The sequence below is a fragment of the Borostomias antarcticus genome (assembly GCF_949987555.1).
Source record: "Borostomias antarcticus genome assembly, chromosome: 5".
Lineage (NCBI taxonomy): Eukaryota > Metazoa > Chordata > Actinopteri > Stomiiformes > Stomiidae > Borostomias > Borostomias antarcticus.
Window position 1 is genome coordinate 13,505,504 of NC_140238.1, and position 22,501 is coordinate 13,528,004.

At 41.5% G+C, this 22,501-nt stretch overlaps 1 protein-coding gene across 1 annotated transcript in view; it reads left to right on the forward strand.

The window, feature by feature from the left end:
- The window catches only part of LOC311309102 (potassium channel subfamily K member 5-like), a 28,030-nt gene extending 12,473 nt beyond the window's left edge, over positions 1-15,557 (forward strand). The window contains exons 2-5 of the mRNA XM_084438268.1: positions 6,019-6,130; positions 10,490-10,656; positions 10,808-10,976; positions 12,346-15,557. Of these exons, the coding sequence (XP_084294394.1) occupies positions 6,019-6,130; positions 10,490-10,656; positions 10,808-10,976; positions 12,346-13,292 (1,395 nt within the window). The 3' untranslated portion in view covers positions 13,293-15,557. The remainder of the gene's footprint in view (positions 1-6,018; positions 6,131-10,489; positions 10,657-10,807; positions 10,977-12,345) is intronic.
- The last annotated feature ends 6,944 nt before the right edge of the window (positions 15,558-22,501 follow it).

The window sequence follows — 22,501 nt, forward strand, 5'->3', positions numbered from 1 at the left end:
TTAGAAATGTGCACAGCAAGCTACAGTAATACAGTATACTGCTACCAGGTGAAGAGAATTCCCACTCACAACCTTAAGCAAACATGTAAAAATGGAGTTGTAGCCTACTAATCGCCTACTACAACCATCAGTTTTGATAGCTTTACAAGTAATACATGTTTATATTTGAGAGAAAAGCTGTGCAGCTTCCTACTGTAGCAACAGGATGAGGAGAATGGCCATGCATACTACCCCTACAATAAACAGTTGTAATGCAATAATGAGATCAGCTCTATGGTTTACAAAAATCAATTAATGAATTAAGTAAATTGTAGGTGACTGCTGTAGACAGACCAGCAGACTGTCATTGTTCTAGTTTAAGGGCTTTACTGTAGCAAACTTCTCTACTCTAGCAAGCTACTTCAGACTGTTTGCTCCTGGTGAAGAATGCACTTTGATCATTGACTGGGAATGTACAGGTACAGTACATGGTGCATTGTGGTTTTTGTGTCTCTTGGCTGTGTAGGACCTTAAGTAGAGGCTAAGTCAAGGAGGCTATAATACTGGAGGGATATATGAGGATACACCCACCAAAATATCTTTGCAGGGTTGTAGAAGGTTGGCATCGGCCAGAATTAAGGAGGTGGCAGGACTGATATGAACCACTCTGTGGCACATCACCGTTTATCCAGTTTGAAATGCCCACCATTCACTCCGTATTTAGCATACGGTGAGAATTATTTTTGAAAGTGAGTTTATATCTTAACTTTCTGTGATTGCACATTTGCAGACAAGTCATGGAGGCACACAACACCAAATTCAAATACACAACAGTGCTGTTCAACATAAGGCAAAGGTCGTTAAAGATTAAAGTAATCACTCTCTTATTGTAGGCTAGATGGTGTTAACAGTAATAGCGGTGTTGTCATGGGTTTATTAGTCAGTGGGGGAAAAATCCACACCGTGACATCCCTACTGCCCACTGCTACTGGCTGCCCCTGGGGGAGGACAGCTGGGATGGGAGAAATGCAGAGGACCAATCAGACAAGCCCACTGAAATGCATGTTTTTTGTGTTGTGTGTTCCATGTCGCTGCTCACACAACCTTCAAGGTCCTGTGTAATATATATATATATATATGAGCTTTTGACTACCAAACATTCTAAATGCATAGCCTACATTTAATCCTACTCACCAATGATGTTCTGAAAACAGTTCTGGCTCTGAACATGTTGAACTCGTGCAGACTTGTACATTGCATTGCAGTGTGCATAAGTATGTGCCCTGTAATAGTTGAAACACACACACACACACACACACACCAAACACATTCATACTTTGACTGATGGTTCATTTGGCCATTCATGTTTCAACACCTTCCTGTTGCACCTTGGGGTTACTACTCTGTATAAGTTTTAAATCCTCAAGAAGTTGCATGCAAATGTACATGCAGTCCTCAAGAAGTTACATGCAAATGTACTTTAGCCTTCCATTTTAGCTCAGTTCCCCGGCATAAGTTTACTTGTCTCAACAGTGGTATTCTGCTCATATTTACCAACATCCATCAAAAATTGCAAGATGTAATTTTTGGGTTTTGGGGTTGAGGAGGGTGTCGGGTGGCATTGGCCCCAAACCATTGTTATGAATTACTAGATGGGGGACTTGTGTCAAGCAACCATTTAAAACAATTAATTTTTGTTGTGTGTGCATTTTTTGACAGATTATTTCATTTGTCAAATCAGGCCTTTTTGTATGCTGAATTTTTTTGCATGCTGAATTTTTGTAATTTGTAACTGGTAGCTTGGAATATTCATGACACAGCCTTCTTGTTTGCCATTTTACTTGTTGATTGTTCCATAACAAGACCTGATACAACAGCATACAAGTCTAGACAATATACAAATAAAATTAAAAGTAACACTCACACACAACCCAACCTTTCACTTAAAGTAGTTTAGTGAGTTTAATATTCCTGTCAGATGTTTATTTCTCCTGGTTTAAATCTAGCCAATTGCCTTTTAAAATGTAGCTAATTAATGATTACTTATTGTCTAAGAATTCTCCCATGACAAGTTCATTTGTGCAGGGGAAGTAGAGATACTCTGGAAGTGGTTTGTCTAGTTTCCAGCACCTGACACAGCATTTACTCCCCCCCCCCCCCCCTTGTATCGTTTATGTAATCTCTGCTGAAATCTACTGACAGTTCTAGGTGGAATGTTCTCACACCAATCACACAGCTACAGTACCTGACCTGTTTTATTTTTAGTGAAATCATTTGTGATATTCCTGATTTCCGGTAGCGTGATCCTTTTAAATTGTGTTGTGCTTGATTGACGGGGCACATTTTCAGCATTAGTTCATGTATTAGTCAAATCAAATCAAACTTTATTTATATAATGCATTTCATACACAGAGGCAACACAATGCACTTTACAGAGAGCAAAGGGGGGTGGACATAGATCCTACCCCTACATTTCCCAGAGGGAAGCAAAATTAAGTGAACTGTAAAAAGTATTTTTTGTCCTATACAGCTTTAGAGACAAACTGGTTGTCAATGCTAAATTCTTAATAGTTGCCAATGCTAGAATTAATCTTCTAGATCAGGAATTCCCAAACTGTGAGGCGGGCCTCCCCTGGGGGGCCCCAAAGAAATTCAGGGGAGGCGCAGAGGGATGGTTAGAAAAAAAAAAGAAAGGAAAAACATGTTTTACTTTTTTAAAATGTCTATGGTTTTTATGAATGAAATGTGATTTTAAAGGTCAGAAAATCGAAATAAATAATGGGAGAGATGTATACTGAATTTGTGGATAGTGCAGAGAGAGTCTCCCCCAACAGGCATGAATGTATTGTGCGAAAACTTCATAACGTTAACTAGCAGCAGGTGCCACCGAGCTAACTTAGCTGTGTAACATTATAGGCTAGCAACGCTGCCTTGCAAAATGGACAAATTTGGGGGGGTGCGGGTGTGTCACTGTTTTCAGAGGGGAGGCCCACATTGATGGAGTTTGGGAACCCATGTTCTAGATCAATTAGAAATGTGCACAGCAAGCTACAGTAATACAGTATACTGCTACCAGGTGAAGAGAATTCCCACTCACAACCTTAAGCAAACATGTAAAAATGGAGTTGTAGCCTACTAATCGCCTACTACAACCATCAGTTTTGATAGCTTTACAAGTAATACATGTTTATATTTGAGAGAAAAGCTGTGCAGCTTCCTACTGTAGCAACAGGATGAGGAGAATGGCCATGCATACTACCCCTACAATAAACAGTTGTAATGCAATAATGAGATCAGCTCTATGGTTTACAAAAATCAATTAATGAATTAAGTAAATTGTAGGTGACTGCTGTAGACAGACCAGCAGACTGTCATTGTTCTAGTTTAAGGGCTTTACTGTAGCAAACTTCTCTACTCTAGCAAGCTACTTCAGACTGTTTGCTCCTGGTGAAGAATGCACTTTGATCATTGACTGGGAATGTACAGGTACAGTACATGGTGCATTGTGGTTTTTGTGTCTCTTGGCTGTGTAGGACCTTAAGTAGAGGCTAAGTCAAGGAGGCTATAATACTGGAGGGATATATGAGGATACACCCACCAAAATATCTTTGCAGGGTTGTAGAAGGTTGGCATCGGCCAGAATTAAGGAGGTGGCAGGACTGATATGAACCACTCTGTGGCACATCACCGTTTATCCAGTTTGAAATGCCCACCATTCACTCCGTATTTAGCATACGGTGAGAATTATTTTTGAAAGTGAGTTCAAGCATGAATATATTTATTCATTCTTTTCATTTTTTGTTGGGGGGGGGGGGGGGGTTAATTAGTCTTCTTTGCTCTCGCTAGTGATTTTTTGGTGCCAATCCACCATGTCAAAACCTTACCAGTGACATCAGTGCATGTTCTAGTGCTGCCTGGCCTGGTTTTGAACCAGCAACCTGTCAGTCACTGGTCAGATGCAGTGGTCAGAGGTTCCCTACCACCCCTGATGATCATGAGAGCCTTGGCAAGAACATCAATATACTAGTAATACATGTCTCTTTCTTTGGAGGTGCAGTCATCACAGTGTACTTATTGAGTAATTGTTGCCTGCTACCCCACTGGCTCGTTTCTTGAGATATTTATTAAAATGTAGCTATGCCTAGGCATGTGCACCACCACTGCCCACACAAGTGTGTATTTTATCCTTAGCATATGTGTAGTTGGGTGTTTACGGCCTCTCTCCAGGAGAATTCTGGCATTACTGGACTTGGGTTGACCCAGAGCTGACCTGCTAACCTTCCCTGTGTTATAGCCAACTCAATAGCTTTATGGCCTTGCTCTGCCTTCCTAGAATTTCTCTCCATCTCCTAGACACCGTGTGGCTAGCATATCGACCTAGTTGAGAGATCTACTGTTGAGAGGTCTATCTTACAGGACTGTATGCTGTAGGTTGAGAAAATAGCACTTTATTTTTTTCTGTAACAACTTTCAATTCCTCATTGGTGCTGCTTAGACAGGGTCAAAGTAGTATGTGTTGCACAATTGGATAACAGTCAGTTCCTTGTAGTTGGATTCTCGTGATAACAATATCACATGGTTCTCTGTGTTTATAGTGCAGTCCTGTAGTCACAGGACATATTCGATTTTTTCATCTTTTGTGAAATACTGTCTGCAGGTGTTCCTTTCACACAGCCTGTAGTCTGACGACCACCAACGCGGTTATTCAGGAATAACCCAAAAAGTCACATTCCATGCGACACATTTAACACCTTTCTTGGGTATGGAGGGGACTCATTTCTTTAATCAAAGCAGTTTTTTCAAGCAGTGGTCTGACAAAATTACGCATAGGCTGGTCAGATGGTCAGTTGTCCACTTACAGACGTGCACACTTCCATTCTAATTTGGGGTTGCTCTGACTATCAAGTCTGTTGTCCTGATAGAGAAGATCAGGGATGACTGTGTTGGTTCAACAGACAAAGAAATTCCCTACCCTAGAACTTGTTTAATTATAGAGATGAACTGTCACAGCCCCGTTATTAAGGAACCAAAGGCTTCCAGTATTTAAGAGCTTAGGCTCACTTTGCCAATCGCTTGCACAAGAGCACATTTTAGAGAAATTGAAGAGCTTGGGTATGGGGTAATGCATTGTCCCATAACACTTCAGCAGTTGCCTGAAGTACACATTCTCAGGGGAATGAATTTTTCCTGTTCAAGTACACAGAGCTTGTAATGATGGTATTCTGTGGACACAATTGTGTTGTCCCTTTTCTTCAATCTCAACTGCAGAAGTAATAATGATCTACAATCATAAGGCCCTGCATATGTCAGAAAGCTCAGTTGTGCATTATCAAAGGACAATTCACACCGTTGTGTCAGTGAAGTTGCACTCATGAAAGAGCATGATCTAGTTTTGAAATGTCTTGTAGGTGGGAGCTTGTCGGTGGGAATTTCTCTGTCTGTCACATCAGCGGGGCATTTTGTCAGAGATCGAGTTCCCAGCTGTAAAGACACTTAAGACATTATAGACATATCTATAATACAGATGTTTAACGGCCAAAACCTTAGTTCAACTAAACTTACTAAGACTGGGATTTTGGCTAGCTCCAAGAACACCAGTTGGGACTTGTATTTTATTATGTGATTGCAAAATTATTGTTTAGGGACAACCATGTTCACCTCTTCCTGTCTCTCTACTAACATAAGCAGCAGTGTATAAACCCCTCAGGTCAGCAATGATCCTCTAGGGTCCCTGAGTGCAGTCATTGGCAAAGGCCAGCTAATCGGTGCATCTGGAGATATAATCAATGGCTCACAGGAAGGAGGTGGTAGAAGAAATGGGTCTTTAGACAACAATTCTCTCACCCCCCTAGTCCCACTCCTCTCTGGCTCAACCAGACCTTAGGCTCTATATAATTGACCTTTGGCGGCATGAGCTTGTTTTGGCTATATTACTGTGTTTGTTACTAGAAGAGGAATGTTGTCTCGAGTCAAATCTCAGGCTTGCCTCCAGTGAAATTCCATTAACTCGGATCATCTTTTTGCTGATTTGGTTCCCAGGTGGTGTCGGATGCTTCAGGACAGGGTGTCACTATAACAGGCAGCAAGACCTTCAACAACTGGAACTGGCCCAATGCAGTCATCTTTGCTGCTACTGTCATCACAACTATTGGTAGGTGTTAAGAGAAACTAAAAATGGCAGTTGGACCCAATATCTTCTTCTGTTAGAAATGTTCAGACTTAAAACATATGTAATGTCAGGTCCTTATTCATTGTTGTATTGATGTGATATATTCTTCAACTTCGTTTCCAGGCATAGGGAAGGAAGATTAGGGTAGTGGGAAGGACAAGGAATATGTCAACTTACACAGCAAGGCAGGATATTGTCAAGTTATTGTAGAAGGACTTGTGGATTTCATTTTGTGATCTCTCTGTAATGATCTGTTTAACTTTGTTGCCACAGTATGAGACAAACTCTACATATGAGTGGATAGCTTGCTCATTTTACATGTCTGTACGTACAGTAATCCTGATAAGATGGGATCGGGCAGAAAAGAAAAAAACTCTAATTTGGAGGTTAGAGCTTTTATTGTTGGTTTAGTTTATGTCAGCAGAGCAATTTTCCTATTTTGGTATCATGCCACTGTACAGTCTAAACGTATTGTACAGTAATCCTGATGAGATGGGATCGGGCAGAAAAGAAAAAAACTCTTATTTGAAGGTTAGAGCTTTTTTTGTTGGTTTAGTTTGTCAGCAGAGTAATTTTTCTCTTTTGGTGTCATGCCACATTTCAGAATGCCTGCAGGCTTTTTCAATGGTTGACATGTTCCTTGCCTTGCCAAGTATTGTTCTCTACAATAAAGATTATTTTATAAATTGTGAATTATAAATTATGAAGTGTAAATTGTGGTGGTTATGACGTGTATTTGTTGTGCCTGACGTCTGGGGATATATATATATACATACGCTGCTGGAGTTGGTTAGCCTACACTAGATGGTGGCGAAGGATTTCCAAAAGCAAAAGCGCCTATTCGGCAATATTTCATATTTAAACCCAATGTTAATAGGGAACCTGATAACATTAATGAGGAAATCAAACTACAGGCGTATGTCTCCCTCTCCTTACTCTTATCGTGTCATAGTGAAATATGACCCCGTTGCTCTCTGCTGAGGCTGAGACGTGCTCTGTTGCACAGGCTGAGTGAGTGACAGCAGAACAGAGGGGTTTTATTCCAAGCTTATATTTTACAAATTAGTTATATTATTTGATGAACTTGGGCGCTGATACACAAAAATGAATATGCGTGTAGTAGGATTCGAAAATGCTTTCATTGAATTTCATTTTCATCTTTCATTCAAAAGACCGCTAGTATCAGTATCGGATAGGTATCGGCAGATATCCAAATTCAGGTATCAGAATCAGATCGGAACTACAAAAAAGTGGAACGGTACATCTCTTCTAGCTAATATTAACTAACTTGGCAAGTTAATCTGCAGTCTGCAAAAAACACGACACTCGTTGCTAAAGTAGGTGTAAAATATTGGTAGCCTAGCTTTAGTGTGCTCTACGCTAGGGCTGTCACATTTACTGCAATATTGCACAACCGCTGTGTTGTGAAGCAACCGTAGGGCTCTGCAGACCACCACATCTACCTTGATAACTAACGTCTTATTACCCAAACACAGAACACCATGTTACAGCCCTGAATGTGATTGTAGGATTTGAGTGATGGCAATCTGGCTCCAAGTCCCACACAATGGCACGCAGCCCCTCTCTCCCTCGCTTGCAAAGTTAGGCCCGTATAGTCAACACCTTCTCCTGTCTCCCATGCACACACGCAGAACATGCTTTAGAAGTTGTGCTTAAAGGAATAGTAAAGGGAAAATGCATGTTTAGGCCTCTTTTAGGGTTACTTGTGATCATATACAATGATTCAGATCAAAACCTTGACAAAGCTAGCATTTTCGAGAAAGTTGATAATTGCTCTACCACCGTTTTGGTCATACAATGGATGTGGATGGGCATCTTGAAAAATCATTCAAAAACATGTTAAACTCTCAACAAGCACACCACCAAACACCCGTGGTTCGTGGTATAGCAACAGCTTCATCGACCGTCTCTGGCTCTGCGGTTTCGGCGAGCCTCCATCTCTTCCATTTGCTGTAGTTCCTCCTCACTATATTCAGGCTCGAAACGATAAGCGCTGCCGTCAGTCTAATTCCTCACAATCAAATTCATACTCTTCTAGATCAACCATTTTGATAAGCGTTTTCTGAACTCTAGCCTAGGGCTTCCTTGTATGTGAGCTAAAGAGTAGCGTTAGCAGTGAGCAAACTAGCTAGCCTAGCTAACATAAACAATAGCTACCGTAAGTAGAATCACCTCAGCGGATTGATCTACACATCTACAACGGTCGCGTCAATACAAGTCAATGGATTTCATAAAATGATCAATAAAACCCTACAGGATTCATACTTTGCGGCGAATTTGATGTCAGAACACCAACGGACACCAATTACACCCTCGGTGAGCTTCTTGTCTTTGAAATCGAGGGTTTAACATGTTTTTGAATGATTTTTCAAGATGCCCATCCACATCCATTGTATGACCAAAACGGTGGTAGAGCAATTATCAACTTTCTCGAAAATTTGTCAAGGTTTTGATCTGAATCATTGTATGATCACAAGTAACCCTAAAACAGGGCTAAACATGCATTTTCCCTTTACTACTCCTTTAAGAAGTACTTAAGTTTTGTTTTGTACATGACAGTGTTATGATGTGTAGAAAAATAAACGCACACCAAGGGTTACTGGGAGATGCTGATCACTGGAAGCAGAAACAGGAAAAAAGTGTTGCTACTCTGGCTTCATGCATTTTCTCTTTAAATAGATGTTTCAGCCTTCAGGCCTTCTTCTAGCAATGAAAAAAGGCAATGTTATCCACCATAAGTCTGTATTCATGTCAAAGGGAGTCTTCCATCCAGACTATTATTCTTGTCTAATTATTAGGCGGGTTCAAATGTTTCCGTTCTACCATGACCATTCTCACGGCTAAAGGAAATTAGTAGGCCTCTGCCTTTTAATTTACAGTTTGTCTTGTCTTTCTTTGGTAACCATTTCATAAAAGCATTAGCCTATATTTATTTTATATGTATATTTTCTTTATTATTTTTAATGTTTGTAGCCTGCATAGATATGTTTAATTGTGTGTACCGTTCCAGCAGCAATATCACTATGTTTTTGTTTGATAGAAATGTATTGAAATGAATAGGGTGCACACACACACACATATATATATATATATATACATATATATATATATATATATATATATATATATATATATATATAACTGTCATTTATAAAGCAACTAATCATCAATTTAAATGTGCTTAAGGCACTAAACAACAAAATACAATATAATAAATGGCAAATAAGACAATAAAGGAAAGAAAAAGAAAAAAACATACAGAAATTACTGTATTAGCACCGCAGCTAAGCTCATCATGAGATGAAGGCCACTAAGAAGAGGTGAGTTTTCAGCAAAGACTTAAAGGCATCCAAAGTCTGGGCAGTTCTAATATGCAGCAGTAGACTATTTCACAGCCTACTGCATTTTTACAGCTTGGGACTAGCAACTACAAAAGCTTGGTCACCACTGGTTTTGAGCTGATTGCTTGACCTGAGTGCCCTAGCTGGGCTATGAACATGGTGGAGTTCAGTTAGATACAGAGGAGCCAGCTGTTGTAGAATAGCAACAAAAAAAGCTGCAATATCGCATACTATGGTGTGGTGCCACCCTTTTGTACCACTGGAGTAATGTATTCACCGTGACAGCCCTACTCTACACAGCTGTAAGCTTGGCGCTGAACAGTTGCATACAGATAGCTAGGTGGACACACCCTAAATCTAAAGGGGAACACTGCAGAAAATCCAAAGCTCTGGACTTAAAGAGCGGTGAATATTGAGCAGTCTCCACTAAATGGAATTCAGTATGTCACTTGGAAATTCTGGATTTGCAGTGGCATTCCCCTTTAAGGTTTACAATGCTAATGCTTTGAATGCCAAAATTAAAAATGGGTGTGTCCACAAACAAGCTGTATTTTAACGCTGGCACCGTTTTCTCGTTGTTTATAATGGGTAGGTCACACTTCGAGCTCTGCAGATAAAACCTGTGTTCTATGCGCTTTTAGCACTATAGCACTTGGCTTTTTTTTTTCCAGTTGTAAAAAGTTTGTTTTTGGGCTAAAGCCCAACGCTTCAATGTCACTTTGAGCTCAGTCGACCAATCGGGTCGAAAAATTGCCTTGGAACGTTACAAAACATTTCAGATGGAAATATAAATTATAGAACAAAAATGGCTATCGATATCTATTAACAAAAAAAACATCTTTGCAACATACAGCTCATTGATGGATACAGCGTCCAGAGCTTTCCTAGTGTGTTCCCAACAGCTGTGAGCTTGGCGCTGTGTAGCTACATACAGCTCATTGGTGGACACACACCCTTACTTCTTATTCTTCTTTTAAAGGTTATGGTAACATTGCCCCGAAAACCTCAGCAGGACGGGTGTTCTGCATCTTCTACGGGCTCTTTGGGGTGCCACTTTGTCTTACCTGGATCAGTGAACTTGGAAAGTTCTTTGGTGGCAGGGCTAAGCACCTGGGCCAGTATCTTACCAAGAGAGGAGTTTCACTGGTAAGGGGCATACAATTTTATTCTTTCTCATATGGTTTATCAGTTTGTCCGTGATCTGGGCTTTAAAGTTTCACTTATCCAGTACTCCCCTAGCCCTGACTGGTGAATCTACCCTCCCAATTCTACTATTGTGTTTTCTTTTGTTTTTCAGCGTAAGGCACAATTTACCTGCACAGCCATCTTCATACTCTGGGGCGTGCTAGTGCATCTGGTCATTCCCCCATTTGTGTTCATGTCCCAAGAGGGCTGGACCTACATAGAGGGCTTGTACTTCTCCTTTGTCACTTTGACCACAATTGGCTTTGGTGACCTTGTTGCAGGTAAGCCCTTTTCCCTTTCTTAACTAAGCTACTGGTTTGTGTAGGTGTGTGTGTGCAGGTGTGTGTGTGTGTGTGTACACATATTTCTATTCAATTAACCCATGTTCAATCCAAGACAATAATGGAGAATATAGAATAAAAAATAACAACGAATATCATATTAAACACACATTCCTCAATACGTTTGTGAACAATCTAAGATAGTTCACTGGGATGAGTCAGTTTAATCTTGTGTTTAATGTGATCTTATACAGTCTATGATCAATTACTCCAGTTGTAAGAACCTACTGTTTTTTGGAAATCTCCATAATCTTGATCTCTGTTAATACTAGTCCTGAGCGAATAAACATCTGAATGTTTAGCTAGTGAGCGACTGCTGCAGATGTATTAGAAAGTAGAATCCCTGACCTTTATGTTCACTTCACATTCTGGACACGGGTCACGAATTTCAGCCGAAAATAGGAAATTGTCCCGTATGAATGCTCTGCTGGATAAGGCTTCCCCCTGAAAGCTGATGAGTCGAATCATCAGTTGGATACCCTTAAGTCGACTGAGATTCTTTTGAGGTCGAGCAGTTGTTATTTTGCTCCACTGTCAAGATGGGCTGGTGGCCTAAGACCATGTCACCTGCCTTGTGATTTATTTAGGACAGGCCAGTCATTCGTTTTAAACTTAGGCTATTACCATTGCTATTTTGTGCAGTAAAAGGAGACTTAAGACTGATATACTGTAGCGGAGGGAAGAAGGCAAGGAACCCCTCTCCCCTCCACTATGAGCCTAGCCTACTACTGTATGCGCCAGCAATCACAGGCATTTCCTAAACGGAATATCGCAACACAAAACTGCTTTCCTAGATCAATCTTCTTGTAGGCTATTGCCTAAGATATCCGCTGGAAAAAAAAAGTTTTCCCATAGACAGTGAGCTCTCACATCTGCGAAAATGCTTTAGTGACGGCCAAAACATTTCCTTAATTACTGCTGCCTAACGCATGAGCCTATTCGCGCACGCTTTGAAATGCACAGTTGAGGAGATTATCGTCAATGCACATTGTGGGCTAGATGATGCATGTATAGCAAGAAAAATAGGCGTCTTTTATTGCGCTGCCTGTGAGTTTGAGTTTTAAGTTTGACAGCTGTGCCGACTCCCACGGTCTTCCCTCAGCCTAGGCATATGAAAACAAAAAAGGAGAAAAGAATCATCAAATCTCTGGTTTGAACAGGCGAATCTGATTTAACTCACTCAATTTAGAGTTAGGTACAGCCCTGACTCTGAATGATGGAAGATGTCATGGTAAAACCTTATCCTGCGCAAATATGAATAATGGTAGGGTATTAGTTTTAAGCCACACCTTCTTACTCTCTATTTCAGGTGTGGATCCAAATGCCGACTACCCCACTCTTTACCGGTACTTTGTTGAGGTGTGGATTTACCTTGGCCTGGCTTGGCTCTCTCTGTTTTTCAACTGGAAGGTTCGTATGGTAGTAGAGGCCCACAAGGCTCTGAAGAAACGACGGAAGCGACGGAAGCTATCCCTTGATGAGCTGAGACACTACAAGGAAAGCAACAAGGCCAGCCCACGCCTGCCACCCACTGCCAACGATGTCAACATCTTCAGCTTCTTGTCCAAGAAACAAGAGGGCTACAACGACCTCATCAAGCAGATTGGGGCCAAGAAAAACGGTGTGAGCCACTGCAGCAATGGTGCCACTGGCACCAAAACAAAGGAGATGAGTCGCTCCAAGAGTTGCAATGATGCAGTCACTTCTAATGGCCACACCATCCTCAGCCTGGACCGATCACCACGGCAGAAGAGACGCTATAGCTTTAGCGACCGGGTCACTGTAGCTTTTTCAAAGTCTAAGAACTACCTCCTGGGCTCAGAGAACGGTATGCTGTTGACTGAGGACCAGGGAGAGGGTGACCAAGAGAGGATGTACGAGAACCAGCTAGACAAAGATGTTGACCAGGAGAGTGGAGGAGGTAGCCTTGGAGGGGTGGGAGGTTGCAGTATGGGCAGCCATAGGACATGGGACTCAAAAGACTACCAGTCCTTGATCTTCCAGAATGCAAATATAACCTTTATTGATGAGGAGAACTTGCATAATAACAACCTTGAGGACGATGATGACAACGATGCCAAAGCAAAACTGTCCATTACCACATGCGATGAGAATGTAGAGTCAGAGACGGACTCCAAAGAGGAGCAGGTCTCCGAGTCAGAAGGGTCTGTGTTCACGAGTGATGATTCAGAACACGGACACTCCTATGAGAAGCTTGTGGAGGAATATACCAAGGAAGATAACACAGAGTCCTGAGAAACAGTTGTGAGTTGGAGCTATCACATGCTGCTGTTCTCTAGTTTTAGATTGGGATTGAGATGAAGTATTGCTATGACAATGTATACTGTATTTTCATACTAACACATGGTTTAAAGTATTCCTTTTTCTGACATAAGTTGGATATGATAGAGGATGGCCATTTTTATACGAAATTGAAGACAATGCACATTACAGTATCTGACCTCAATCAATCTAATGAAAAGATGAAGCCTGCTTTACATGGACTTATTTAGTTAAGTTGTATTCCAATTAGTCTCATATCAGTAATATGCTTGATGTTTGGAGAAGACCAGACCGATTGACATGTTTGACCTACTGATAAAGTTGTCTTTTTGTATTCAACTTTTTTTTCATAACAAATTCATAACATTTTGCTTCAATGTGTCCAAAATTTCAACTTCCCTTCTTTTCTAAGAAATGACAGAAAATATGACAATTCTCTATAGGACTGTTCCCAGTTGATTTATATTCACCATATTGGTGTGTTTGTTGTATTTATAAGATGAAGGAAATTGCAGGTGTTTTATAAATGGTATACTGGCTTAAATCTCTCACATTGCACAATTCATCACCCAATGAGTTTGAAGTCCATTCGAAAACAGATTATTCACTTCCTGAGCCAAGCATTTTCTTTTAAATTGGATAAGGAGTTTGGAGTCCAATTTTCTGTCTCCATTATACATTTGTTTCACTGTGTGAAATCCATGTTTACTTTAAATGTTGGAGTTCAATGTTTGTTTTGACTGCAAGTTATGTAAATAGATGTTTGTTTTGACTGCTTTAGGGGTTATAGGTGGGGCAAGGGAATCATTTGAGAGTCCTTAGAACCAATTGCAGAGAGGGAACTTGGAAAGTAAAGCCTTGAAGTATTTTTGGACCAGTTCGGAGTGGACTTGCATGTCTTTAATGGCTGTTCCATTAAAGGCATTTCAGCCAAGTGGATATCCTGCCCAAGTGGCACCCATACTCCTGAGACAGGTTCTCACACCATCCTTCTGCGTCAGAGCACAAAACCACCTTGTGAGTTTAAAGGCCTGTTTCCTGTTTTGCGCTTCCAGGCTGCTAGTGACATACTGTAAGAGCACGTCTTGGTCTTTGTCCCATGGTTTCTTTTTTTGTTTATAATTAACCATCACAGCAAGCCTATTTTGAATGCATCAATGTTGACCATTGAAGGTTCTGAGTAATTCCTGTGACTGAAATGCCTTTCCCCTAAAGCATTTTCTATCCGGTTTAATTAACTTTACCTGTTCAAGCTACTGTACAGGCCAGACGGCTGCTTTGTTTGTGAGGTTATAAAATGTCCTTTGTGTCACAATAACCATTTTACTTTTCAATAGTCTCTCCCTTTGTGAGCTCTTTGTATTTGTCATGTAAACATTGGAAAAGTGCCTGACAGTAGATCCAAACATGGCTTTGTCCAGGACATGACCTTGCCGCCTGTGTTTATTTAAGGGGGCTCGTGCTGGCATTAATGACTGTAACATAACTCACGTGGGTGGTCAAGGTTAACGTATTATAGATCAATGCTCCCCTGATGTACAGTAAGGCTAGTCATGAGACAGTTGACTGTGCTCACCCATAGATATAACTCCTCAGTAATTGTTATCTCTCCTGCGGCCTCTTTCACATACACAAACATTAATCGGTGTGTAACTTGAAACCGTAATCTGTGAAGAAGAAAAAAAAAATTGAGCTGTGTATTTCAGCTCAAACATACTGTTTAGTTGTGTATTTTATGCCAGCTGTGACCTATGAGCAGTGTCCCAGATAGCAAATCCATGAGGGCATTTGCAGTCATATGTACAAAGGTCAAATGACTATGTCCCAAACTGACACCTGGACTGACTACTGTGAACATACGAAGCAGGTGTGAACACCTTAATATCTTCAACCCTTATTGAATTTTATACACAGGAACTATACCTAGTTGTTATTTTGTGTAGCTGTTAGTCTAAGAGAACATCTAGGACACACAGGACCCATCATTCTATTTCAAATAGTCTTACTTGACCTGCAGCATTATATGAAGGCTTTAGTACTTTCTATGGTACTTATCTGGATTGATAGAATTAAAAGCGTTTGTTTCTTCATCAACAAATAACAAAATTCTTAACATTTGACCATGTTTGACCATGTCTTGCTCCATTCGTTTCTCCACTTTATAGAACTCCAGCATACTTTTATATGATTAAATTATTAACATTTGTAAGATTATTTTGTACATACAATATATACAATTTTGCAGGGATTTTATTTCATTTTGAATAAAGAACTTTGAGAATATCATCCAACGTGGGCATGTTTATTTGTTGTCCTTTGGCACCATAATTAGTACTCATGACCAGCTTAACCTTAAAAAAATGTTTGTCAATGTCAAAAAACTACTGCCGGTCGGGGCCTGTGGCTATTCTGCCTGCACCCTTATAAAGGCCGTTGAGGCTATTGCTATGCATTATTACACTCTACCCACTCTCCTTCCTTGATGCCAGAGAAGTGTTCCATTCCAGTGACTCCACTCCAGGTCCTGTCCCAGCTTGGCAAGAGAACGGAGCTCCACACTGGGTCCTAGTGACTGTTGGGAATGGGCCGAAACAGGTTTTTTTTGTTTTTTTGTTTTTTCACAAACCGCTGATCCAAACAACTTACGCGACAGTACATGTTCTAGGCCTAGGGTACCGAGCAATACACCTGCCGCATATCAACTTCATACAGCGTGGGTTCCCGAAATAATGGTGAGAAGGACGGACAAATGGACATACAGAGGTTCCTGCCTTCATAGTAAGATAAGAAGATAAGCCACATATACTACTCTTGCTACTGTAACAAGAGAAAGCTCAAGGTTCCAAATCATTAACATTCTGCAGTTTAAGGTGTATCCATTTCACTGGTAAATTCAAAGCACATTTTGGGAGTTAAATGTAGTGCACTTACAACTCAAATGGTTTGATGATAACCACCCCAGTTGATATCAACAATATATTCCAATAATGAATGTATTACTATAACATGAGAACAGTTTGTATTCTTTGAGACAGAGATGGGGACTCAAGTCACACAGACTGGAGACCCTACCTGAGCTCGTTTGCTTGTGACTGGAGACTTGACTTGGACTCTGAAATACGCAGCCCCTTACAGTATATACCCCAGCAGAGCGAACCCACCCCTCTCCCCTGCTGATCCACTCCTTTTCCTGGGTCACTACAGTATTATACAATACATGTAGCTTCAGTCGTTATGAAGCGAGAGTCTCAAAGTGCAAGTCTCTAAGCACGTACCCTGACTTCAATCGCAGAAGCAGGGAGCACAACAGTACATTTTGCGATCAAACCCCACATACTCACTTAAGAGTCATCTGATCTATGTTGCGAAATATAATGACTATAACCAATGTACCCACAATGCACCTATTCTTGATACTAACCTATGAGAATCCTAACATTGAGAACAGGCACCAAAAGAGTTACTTAACACCTCAAGCTCTGAGCTCTGTGGATTCAGAAAGTAGACAGGTAGAATAGACTATACTTTTACAGCAAGCACAGTTTTTTATGTGCAAAGTAAAATGTACTTGGCAATGGGAACCAGGCCAGGTCCAGCCTGGCTTAGGTGCGAGGCTGACTTGATTCTGTTCAGGACTGGTAGGACGGAAGCTAGTCGTGGCACTGAAATAGCTGTGAATTGAAATTACATGAAATACTGTCTGATAAATAAAGATGGGTCTTGTCACCTGCACATATCAGTTCCAATGTTAATCCAGCACAATGAGAGCGGGATAGCCAGTTAGCTCATGAGCTCACAACAACTTGCAGCAGCTTCCATAACATTAATGGTAGCGGTCAGTGGCTAAAGCAGTTACACTGATGATTCCTGTAATGTTAGCTTTTTTGCTGTAATTGGTTCAACTTCTGTTTCTGGACAAAGGTAAGGGATAAACCCAGATAACACAAGGCTAGCGGACCTACAACGGGTCCCCGATGGACGAGTTGGTGGACTTCCTGCGGAATATAACACAAGGCTAGCGGACCTACAGCGGGTCCCCGATGGATGCTCCACCACCATTCCGACGGTAGTTAAGTGTCTATATCCTAGGCCCATTGGCCGTGGGGTCCGTGGTGTGGTGGCAAGACTCCGCCCCGTCGCGTCAGAGCGGTTCGGGTGTAGTGCAGTTACTTCCAGGCAATCTCCATACACCCACTGGCGAAGACCGTGGGTCTCTAGCCCACTCAGGGGCTGAGTTGTGGGATCCTTGGCGTGGATAGTGCCGTGATGGCGAGACTCCGCCCCCTCGGGTCAGAGCTGGTCGTGGACAGTGTACCTCTCTCCGGACCACCCACCTGCCCCCACCAGTGAAGACCCTGTGTCTCTAGCCCACTCGAGGGCTGAGTTGTGGGGTCCGTGGTGTGGTGGCGAGACTCCGCCCCCTCGTGTCATATTGGGTTGGGGGCAGTGGAGCCCTCTCCGGGCTACCCACCTGCCCCCACCAGTGAAGACCGTGTTTCTCTAGCCCTCTCAGGGTCTGATTTGTGGGGTCTGTGGCATGGACAGTGGTGTGGTGGCAAGACTCCACCCCCTCACGCCATATTGGGTCAGGGGCTGTGGACCCCTCCCCGGGGTACCCACCTGCCCCCACCGGTGAAGACAAGTGTGTCTCTAGCCCACTCAGGGGCTGAGTTGTGGGGTCCGTGGCGTGGAGGCAAGACTCCGCCCCCTCACACCCCACACCACCTATGGGTTTTAAACTCCCAAAGTTCAGTGGGTTTTGAACTCCCAACAATCAGCATGGTAGACAAGCTCCTTAACCACTAGGCCACCAGAGCTCTTGAAAACCAATGGTGTCATAGTCTTTTATTTTGATGTTCTGGGACCACTGCCTCTTGTGGTAGCAACATAGAACTGCAGGTCAACAACGGAAGAGAGGGACATTCGCTCATTCGACTAGCCTCGCACAAAAATGGCCTTTGGCAAGCGTCCCCTACTGGTGGTCTCTGGCACAGTGTGACGGACGAATCAACGAACAAATTAAAGTTCATTCCACCCGATTTTATGAAGTATTCCCCCATCCCGGCAATGCACAAGTGATGGGTCCTCTAAAAACTCCCTCAATGAACTGTTCAAGTCAGCTAATCTGCAAATAAGTGGAATTCTCAACCCTGTGGGTGAAAGAAAAGCGCTGGGGCTGAAAGCTAGTACAGTATGTTTACATTTGGGATTCATTCCTAATGCGCTGGAAAGACTGCGTGCATACCAGCCAGTTGGTGTTGGGATAGTCTGCAAATGGATGCCATTGTCTGAAGTTGGTCGGTTAAATAGCTTTTACCTGGGTCATCACAAAGCTAAAAACCATACCATCATAGACCCCTCAGATTTTACATAACAGGGTCCGAGTTGGTCTTTGGCAAGGCAGGACCTACTTTACTTGAAAATCAGTATTGGCAATATGCTGAGGCATGAACTGATAATGTTCAATGGACCAGAACTACACTCAACTAAAGATATGCTTTTACCTTTACCATTTACAATATGCTTAAAGGTAATATTTATTCAGTGAATGTGTCATATTACTCTTCACTCTTCATTACTGCGTTCACAGTTGACAAAATGTATAGGCTACCACATACTCTATTACTGGCACAACATATGTGGTGATTATCTTCTCACAGGCTACGCCGTCAGTCTATTGACACACACACACACAACATTTTGTTACAATACATGGAGAGCAAGTCAACTACAATTACAAAAGTCTATCAAGAGATATGTTGTTGTGTGGTAGCAAAATCACAGAATCTGCAATCTGCTATCCTGCGATCTCCTGCCGCTGGAAGTATAGGATTTGGAATGTACATATTTCCAGAATGTTCAGGGGGGAGTTAACTGTAAGAGTCTGCTTAAATGCACCGGGTTCTAATAGATTTTGTTGCAAATAGCAGGTTAGCTTTCTGTTTAGGCATACAAACTAAATTATTAATGGCTACGGATAGGAATGGAGACAGAAACTAGTAAAACTGCTTCTTGTCAGAAATCAAGCCTTGCTGTATCCTACTACCAGAAAGATTTTGAAAATCCAAACAAGCCCCAACAAATAAGTAGGTTGACAGGCAGCTAGGTCATCCAATCATTTTGAGGTGGTACCTTGAAACGATTAGATGACAAACTTTAAATAGTGCGAGTGTGGCATAACGTAATACACAATTTTCAGTAGGACTATGCAATAAAATCAATACAGCAATATTTTTTCCCGCAATAATGTATACATTTTCCGCAGTACAGTATCGAAACAGTAAAAAAAAAAAAGTACACAAGGAATATATACAGAGCAAGACAGGGAATAGATATAAATTAAGGATAGAATTCTGTCATATGTAAATTCATGTTTTAAATGGATTACATTCCCTTCGCCCTCAGGATCACCTCCAGGGAGCGGGGATGGAGTTGCTTTTCAGCTGTATTTTAAAGCTTTCAGTAAGTTATGAAGAGCATCGCAATGTATCACAATATGTATTGTATCGTATCGTCTCGCAATGTATCGTGATACGTATTGTATCGTGACCCATGTATCGTTATCGATACCCAGACATCATTTTCAGAGACCCTTTTTGACTTGTCAGCACCAACAAAATAATTAGAATCGAGGTTAGAATTATAGCAAAGGTCAACTTTTAAGTCCTTGTTTGGTGCATGGACCTCTCTGAATGGAGTCATACAGTATGTGCATTTACTGCATGTGTACAGAGAAAAATTAAGCCTAGGTGTGATGAGCTGCTGAATCTTACACAGATGTGTTGAATGACAGATCACAGGCAACAAATAGTGGCAAAGACTAACATATCATCATTCGCAATTTGCTAAGAGAAATAAAAAAAACTTACAAATGTTTGACACACACAGATGTTTGACACACACAGTCCTTGAAAAGTTACATCAGAGTCAGAGTGTCAAACTCTCAAGCCTCTAATACTTTCTCCTACAGGTTCAGGAATCCTATGCCCACAGGCTAGACTATCTGATCTTTGAGTTTCCTTTTCTTGTATTGTGTTTGTGTGTGTGTGTGTGTGTGTGTGTGTGTGTGTGTGTGTGTGTGTGTGTATGTGTGTATGCGTGCGTGCGATATGTGTGTGTGCTTTGCATGTGTATGTGTGTGTGTGTGTGTGTGTGTGTGTGTGTGTGTGTGTGTGTGTGTGTGAGAGTGTAAGTGAGAGTGAGCTAAAGCTTCAAAAATCTTGGAGACCTTAAGACAGGATAGATTATGCAAGCCCCTTTGGAAGAGCCAGAAATTCATCCCCCGTCTTTCACACGGTCATCCTAACTTCAGAACGTGTGTTTACCAGGTGCAGTGTGTAGAGCATGGATTACATTGAGGCCTTGTTTGATTTTATCTGACACACATGCTGTCCAGTGTTAAAATGTATGTCGTCAGTCTCTCACCTGCGATCTATAACAGACATGAACAGGCTGCGATTCTCTGTGAACCAACATTTAGATCTTTCACTATACCCATAGAATCAAATTCAACCTTTCTTGTCTGTGTGGAAGTGTGGTGTATAGCTCCTCACTTGCCTGGAATACAATACATTCAGCTTGGATGATGCAAACTCGCTTCGCAGTCAACAAAGGAAGAGAAGGAACCAGATGGAGTGTTGGTCCAAAGCAGCAAACACACACCAATGCTAAGAGGGAGAGCGATGAATGCCCTCCATGACACCAATTGTTTCCTTAGTTGCTGCAGCAGGGCCTCCTAGAACGGAAGCTTTTGGACACCCCTGGCTGGTGAAGAGGGGTAGGAGGTTGGGGCAGGCGGTGGGGACCCTGGGAGAAGCGTGTTGGCGATGGTCCAACTAGTGTTTAAAAAGTCTGGACAACGAGAAAGGAAGGGGGTGGGCACTCCTGATGAGGTGAGTGGGTGATGGGGGAGGTGGGGGGAGCAAAACAAAGTGTTCACAGCTATTCTCATAGAGTATGGGTATTGTTTGCTTAGAGGAAGGACATGGGTCTCCTTGACCTTAACCTCACACAGAAAGGCCATCTGCTTAACACTTACAAGCACTAGCTGTGTATCCACTACTTTACATTTATGCATCCGTGCGGATTTTATGTTTTTATGTTCTCTAATGCTCTTCTGCTGCAAACCAATTACCCTCTGGGGACAACTTAAGTTGTAACTTGAAACTTAAGGTACAACAGGAGACATAACATGTACCAGTAGATGATCATACAACAGTATTATAAATGAACACCATCAATGTGCCTAGAGGGGTACCAATCCTGGTGATTTTGGCTCAACATCCGACATCCATCCGTGTGTACAGCGCGTTGGCGAAAAGCACCGTCTTTACTGTACACTGAAGACATATACACTTTTTATCTGATGTTTTTATTTACACCCTTTTTTAGAATGTCATTTATTTTTCCCCTTTATAGTTGTGTCTTCTGTGTGTCCACCCAAGAAAGTGCCCTTTCAATCGGTTGATTATAGACTCAATAATAACATTTTCAAAGTCTAAAAAATAAGTTTACAATCCCATGGGAGACTCTATGAACACACACACACATACAGTAAAGTAAATATTAAGGTTGTAAAACAGTGAGGGACAACTGAGAATAGTGTCTCACTTTTTAAATTACCATCTATATTACAGATTATGATGTCATGTATTTTGGAACCCATAGTGTCTGCGATCTCTTTAACGTACACATTATTTTAAGCGTGGTGCCCTCTGTTGGCCAAACTAGTGTACATTGTGAATTACTTTCACACTAGTTGCATGCCTCTACAATGTATAATTATTCTGTTTTAACCAATGAACTACTTTACACAGCTGAACTGTTATGAACAATCACCATGCCAGTTAAGGAGAGTAGTTTAATTATGCAATAGTTTAGAGCTGAAGCATGGTGTAGACAGACAGACAGGCAGGCAGACAGACAGACAGACAGACAGACAGACAGACAGGCAGATAGATAGATAGATAGATAGATAGATAGATAGATAGATAGATAGATAGATAGATAGATAGATACTGTATTTGTATCTTAAATTGTATTGTCAGCAGCAATATGACAAGATATACCAAAAACACAATCTAAAGTGGATTACAAGAAATCCCAAATTACAAGAAATCAAGAGTGCAGCAGCACCTAGATTGCACAAAAAGTATACTGTAAATAAAGGTTAAATAAAATAA